Source organism: Carcharhinus amblyrhynchos, chromosome 31 (assembly GCF_965287045.1).
Source record: "Carcharhinus amblyrhynchos chromosome 31, sCarAmb.v2.hapA, whole genome shotgun sequence".
In the NCBI taxonomy this organism is placed as follows: domain Eukaryota; kingdom Metazoa; phylum Chordata; class Chondrichthyes; order Carcharhiniformes; family Carcharhinidae; genus Carcharhinus; species Carcharhinus amblyrhynchos.
The window spans coordinates 22,882,462-22,888,461 of NC_137354.1; the positions used below are offsets into that span (position 1 = coordinate 22,882,462).

The following is a 6,000-nucleotide window of genomic DNA, read 5'->3' on the forward strand; positions in this document are numbered from 1 at the left end:
AATGTAAATTCAGTTTAAATTTCATTGATTAGCAGGGTAAATATGTGGGCTTACGGGAATAGGGCCTGGGTGGGATTGTGGTCGGTGCAGACTCGATGGGCTGAATGGTCTCCTTCTGCATTGTAGAGATTCTCTGAATAGATTCTATGATTCAACCCTTTATGGGAACCCTAGCAGCAATGTCACTGAGATGACTGTCTCAGTCAGAGGTCCAGAGGTTTTGGGGTTAGGTGTCGGTTATAACACACACACTGCTGATATCACTGAGACTTATTCAAATGGAAGAAGTTGGGGGGGGGGGGGCTCAGCATCATTGTACCTGAGTTTCAGGAAGATTAAAGTAGCTTTAAGCAGGCTAGGTTGTGTAGTAGGTTAGACACTATCAGTTTACCTCTGGGACCTGGGCTCAAATCCTGCCCAGACTGCTCACACAAAGCTCACTCTGTCTGCTGGCTGTAAGGGACTGATTGAAACAAGTCACACCAGTTTCTGTTTGGTGTAGGTCCACACAGCAGAACTACCCAGCAGGTTCACACAGCCAGTGGTTGAAGTGGGAAGCGACGCAGCCGTTCTTTCGAAATTAAAATAGAATAGACCCACAGAATGGTGCTGAAGGAGGCCATTCTGCCCATTGAGTTAGCACTGACATGCCAAAAGAGCATCTTACCCAGGCCCAATACCCCACCCTATTCTTGTAACCCCAGATATTGACCATGTCTAATCCACCTAACCTACACATCTTTGGACACTAAGGGGCAATTTAGCATGGCCAATCCACCTAACCTACACATCTTTGGACACTAAGGGGCAATTTAGCATGGCCAATCCACCTAACCTGCACATCTTTGGACACAAGGGGGCAAACGCCATACAGTTACCCAAGGCCAGGTCCCTGGAGCGTTCCCAATTTTAATCGCTCTGCCACTGATGGCTGTGTCTTCAGTTATCTTCAGTTGCCTGGGTGCTAAGCTGTGGCATTTTGCACCCCCCCCAACACACGAACCCCAAGCTCTCCAGCTCTCTTCCTCTCACTGCATGATGCCCTTTAAAATTAACTTATTGACCAAGCTTTTGATCACTTGTTTTGATATTTTTTCATGTGCTTGGCATCAAGGCATCGATATGAAGCACTTAATGTCACCTAGTTACTCTTAAATGTGTTAAATGAATGCAAGTTGGTGCAGTTATTGCGTAGCTAGGGTGGCACAGTGGTTAACACTGCTACCTCACGGCACCAGGTATCTGGGTTCAATTCTGGCCATGGGTGACTGTCTGTTTGGAGTTTGCACATTCTCCCCGTGTCTGCCTGGGTTTCCTCTGGTTTCTTCCCACACTCCAAAGATATGTGGGTTCGGTTGATTGGCTGCAATAAATTCATAGAATGATAGAATCTACAATGCAGGAGGATGCCATTTGGCCCATCAAGACTGCACTGATGACAACCCCACCCATTGCCTATTGCCCTTTAATGTTAGTGGGGTAAATGCATGAGGTTACGGGGGGTAGGGCCTGGTGGGATTGTTGTCAGTGCTGGCTCGAATGGCCTCGTTTTGCACTATATGGTTTCATAGAATCCTACAGTGCAGAAAGAGACCCTTCGGCCCATTGAGTCTGCACCGAATGCAATCCCACCCAGGACCTATCCCCATATCCTTACATATTATACCCACTAATCCCTCTAACCTACGCATCCCTGGACACTAAGGGGCAATTTCTTAGCATGGCCAATCAACCTAACGGGCACATCTTTGGACTGTGGGAGGAAACTGGAGGAAACCCACACAGACACGAGGAGAATGTGCAAACTCCACACAGACAGTGACCCGAGCCAGGAATCGAACCCAGGTCCCTGGAGCTGTGAAGCAGCAGTGCTAACCACTGTGCTACCGTGCCGCCCACAATACGATTCTATTGCTGTTGGAGTAAAGAATTGTGAGCAAACTCCAGGGCTGTAACTTTTATTGTACAATTAGAAAATCACAAAAACAAGCTATTGTTGAAACAGCTCTGAACGACGTCACGTGGCTTTAAGGGGAGCTCCACAAAGGGTACTGCCCAACTTGGTTGGTTTTCTTTCACCATTGACTATGGAATGTCATCCCTAAGCCTTGCCAGGTTGTTGCCGGGTAACGTGTAAAATGTGGGACAAATGGCCATTGTTTCAATTCTCCGAAGGGGGTTCAGAACAGAATTATTGGAAGCCTGTTTGCAGATTCTGTACAAGAGCCAGCCAAGACTACAGATCACCCTCGGCCACATCCAACCTGTCCTTTTTGTAATTCATTCATGGGACATGGGCTTCGCTGGCTGGCCCATCCCAAGCTGCCCTTGGAGGGCAGTTGAGAGTCAACCACATTGCTGTGGCTCTGGAGTCACATGTAGGCCAGACCAGGTAAGGGCGACAGATTTCCTTCCCTAAAGGAACCAAATGGGTTTTACTGACAATCGACAATGGTCATTAGTAGATTCTTAGTTCTAGATTTTTGTATTCAAATGTGGTGGGATTCGAACCTGGGTCCCCCAGAACATTAGCTGAGTTTCTGGATTAATAGTTGAGCGATAATACCACTAAGTCATTGCCTCCCAATGCAAAGCCTTGCACACCACTGGATTCATGCTTCATCTACCCGACCCTGGTAGATGTTACCTCCAGGGAGAGTCCTGGCCAGTCGGTGAAAGGAATATTCGGGAATAGGGTGGCATGGTGGTAGCAGTGCTGCCTCACAGCATCAGGGACCCAGGTTCAATTCCCGGCTTGGCTTACTGTGCAGAGTCTGCACATTCTCCCCGTGTCTGCGCGGGTTTCCTGCGGGTGCTCTCTGCTTTCCTCCCACACTCCAAAAGATCATAGAATCATAGAATCCCTACAGTGCAGAAAGAGGCCCTTCGGCCCATCGAGTCTGCACTGAACACAATCCTACCCAGACCCTACCCCCCCTATTCCTACATATTATACCCACTAATCCCTCTAACCTATGCATCCCTGGACACTAAGGGGCAATTTCTTAACATGGCCAATCAACCTAACCTGCCGATGTGTTCGGTTAAATGAACTACCCATGGTAAATGTGTGGGGTTACAGGGATAGGGCAGGGAAGAGGACCTGGATGAGATACTCTGTCAGCGAGTTGGTGCAGACTCGATGGGCCAAATGGCTTCTTCTGCGCTGTGGGGATTCTATGAACGTCCCAACAAGACAGAGCAACGTACTGGGTATTTCAGGACTATCTTTAATTAGAGTAAAGATTGTGCTCAGTTAGGTGCATTGGCCATGCACCTAACTTAGCACAAAATTCGAGTGCAAAATTCTCCCTCAGTGGGAGTATGGCGACTGGGGGATTTTCACAGAACTTCCATTGCAGTGTTATTGTGACACTGATAAACCTTAATCTCCCCTCTGACCTTCGATGGCGATGGAATGGGAGAGCATCGTTTGGGTGCCTCTACGCGCTAAATTACCGAATCAGAGAAACCCGGGCTTGACCAGGGCGGGCACTGTTTGCTGGAAAATAAAACTTATGTCCTTCCAACTGGTCCATCATCTCCTGTGTTAACTTCCAGGTTCCCCTTATTATTATAGTGCCGCATCCAGGGGTACTGCACCCCCAACTGCTGCCACTGCCTACGACCGCCACTAGTTACTACGGCAACCCCATGAAATTGCAAGACGAATCTCTCGGACTCCACATTGTACCAGTCTGATCAATTTCAATTGTTGGGATGAAGAACTGGGGACTTAGGGAAGCGAAACGAAAAACGGTGTTAAATTCTGTGAGAGCGTGGCGGAAGGAAGCACATTTGAGCATCCACATCGAATAACGTGGATTTCCCAAGCTGCAAACATTTATCCTTCAAACTGCGGTGCCATTTAAACTTTTGGCTTTATTTTCCACACTGGCCCCTGTTGACTGGACACAAAAGAAAGATAGAAGAGAAAAGGAAACACACAAAAAAAAACATAGCTCATATATAGATATATATATATGCGTATCTCGTAATGAATGGATTGATGAAACACACACACACACACACAAAAAAACCCCCCACATTAAACGCAAATGAAACTGCTTCAGTGCTCCGATAACATTGACTCAGCATTTGGACATGCTCCTGCTCCCACCTTTGACTTGGCGATTTCGACCCCCCCACCGAACAAACCAGCAGTGGAAGAGCATTTCCAGGAAGACCAGCGTTCCTCTTGGGGAGGGAAACGGCGACATGGCAACTGGCGAGTGCAGAAAGCGGATTCTTCCCCCCACCCCACTGACCCTTTCATCCCCCCCACACTCCCAGCTCTATCATGTTTACAAGATGGCACATCTCAAAACTTTTTTTGGCTCACTGTTGACTCCATATCGTTTCGAATGGAGGGAGTACACTTTGTGCAGTATCTCTCCCCCCCCCACCAACCACTCCAACCCCCCCCCCCCCACCCCACACACTCCCTCCTCTAACCCCTCTGGCTCTCGTTCTCTCAAATCCAACCCCCCAATCCCAGTGCCAGGGGAGGCTCTGGCTGGTATACATGCCGCCTCCTAATTACATCTTGGCTGCATCATTCCCACCCCCAACTCCACCCCCCACCCCCCCCAACCCCAACGCCCACCCCCCTCCACACCCACCCCCACCCCACCCCCACCCCCCTCCACACCCACCCCCACCCGCCCCCAGCCCCCACCCCTCCACACCCACCCCCACCCGCCCCCAGCCCCCACCCCCTCCACACCCACCCCCCACCCTCTCACCCCCACCCTCCCACCCCCTTCGCCTCCACCCCCCCACCCTCCCACCCCCTTCGCCTCCACCCCCCCACCGCCTCGCCTCCACCCCCCACCCCCCACCCCCTTCACCTCCACCCCCCCCCACCCTCCCACCCCCTTCACCTCCACCCCCCCCACCCTCCCACCCCCTTCGCCTCCACCCCCCACCCCCTCGCCTCCACCCCCCACCCCCCCACCCCCCTCGCCTCCACCCCCCACCCCCCCACCCCCCCACCTCCCTCGCCTCCACCCCTCACCCCCTCGCCTCCAACCCCCACCCTCCCACCCCCCTCGCCTCCACCCCCCACCCTCCCACCCCCCACCCCCTCGCCTCCACCCCCCACCCCCTCGCCTCCACCCCCCACCCTCCCACCCCCCCTTGCTTCCCCCACTCGCCTCCATCCCCCTCGCCTCCGCCCCCCCCACTCTCCCACCCCCCACCCCCTCACCTCCATCCCCTACCCCCCAACCCCCCTCACCTCCACCCTCCCACCCCCTCACTCCCACCCCCCCTCAGTCCCACCCCCCTCACTCCCACCCCCTCACTCCCACCCCCCTCACCCCCCACCCCCTTCACCCTCACCCCCTCCCTCCCACCCCCCCCTCACCCCCACCCCCGTCAACCCTACCCCCCACCTCCCTCACATCCACCCCCCTCACCCCAGCCCCCCTCACCCCCACCCCCCACCCCCACATCCCCCCCACCCCCCTCACCCCCCGCCCTCCCACACCCCTCATATCCACCTCCCACCCCGTCAACTTCACCCCCACCCCCCTCACCCCCACCCCCCCCAACCGCCCACCCCCATCAACCCCACCCACACCCCTCATTTCCACCTCCCACCCCCCCTCATATCCACACCCCCACTCCCCCCCCACCACCCTCCCACCCCCTCAGTCACCCCTCCTATCCCTTCTTCCCGCTCTGCCCTCTCCACGGAAGTCCCAGCTCTTGGCGATTCTCCGGACACTTTCTGTTCCTTCGACGCGTGCTTTTTTTTTCAGGAAACTTACTAAAAAAAAGCAGTACGTGTTAACCCGTGGCAAGCGTCGAGGGGGGTGTTACGCTTAAACCGTTCAAACGCCACCATCCCCCCTCCTCCCCTCCCACCCCACCCACTCCCGAAACACCAGGTGCAATGGTTCTCAATAAAGTTGATTGTATTTTATGTCAGAAGGTGACGATGGAAGGTTTAGGACGGAGATGGAAACGCCTTCTCCACACAAGGCGATCTCGGAC

General features: G+C 53.6%; 1 protein-coding gene across 10 annotated transcripts in view; it reads left to right on the forward strand.

The window, feature by feature from the left end:
• Positions 1–4,133, forward strand: part of pax2a (paired box 2a) — a 262,939-nt gene extending 258,806 nt beyond the window's left edge. For 7 of the 10 annotated variants that reach the window (XM_080215853.1, XM_080215851.1, XM_080215855.1 and 4 more), the window contains one exon: positions 3,581–4,133. In XM_080215853.1, coding sequence (XP_080071979.1) covers positions 3,581–3,702 — 122 coding nt within the window. In that variant the 3' untranslated portion in view covers positions 3,703–4,133. Of the gene's footprint in view, positions 1–3,561 lie in introns of all 10 variants that reach the window. The other 3 variants (XM_080215854.1, XM_080215858.1, XM_080215860.1) reach the window with 1 other exon arrangement.
• The last annotated feature ends 1,867 nt before the right edge of the window (positions 4,134–6,000 follow it).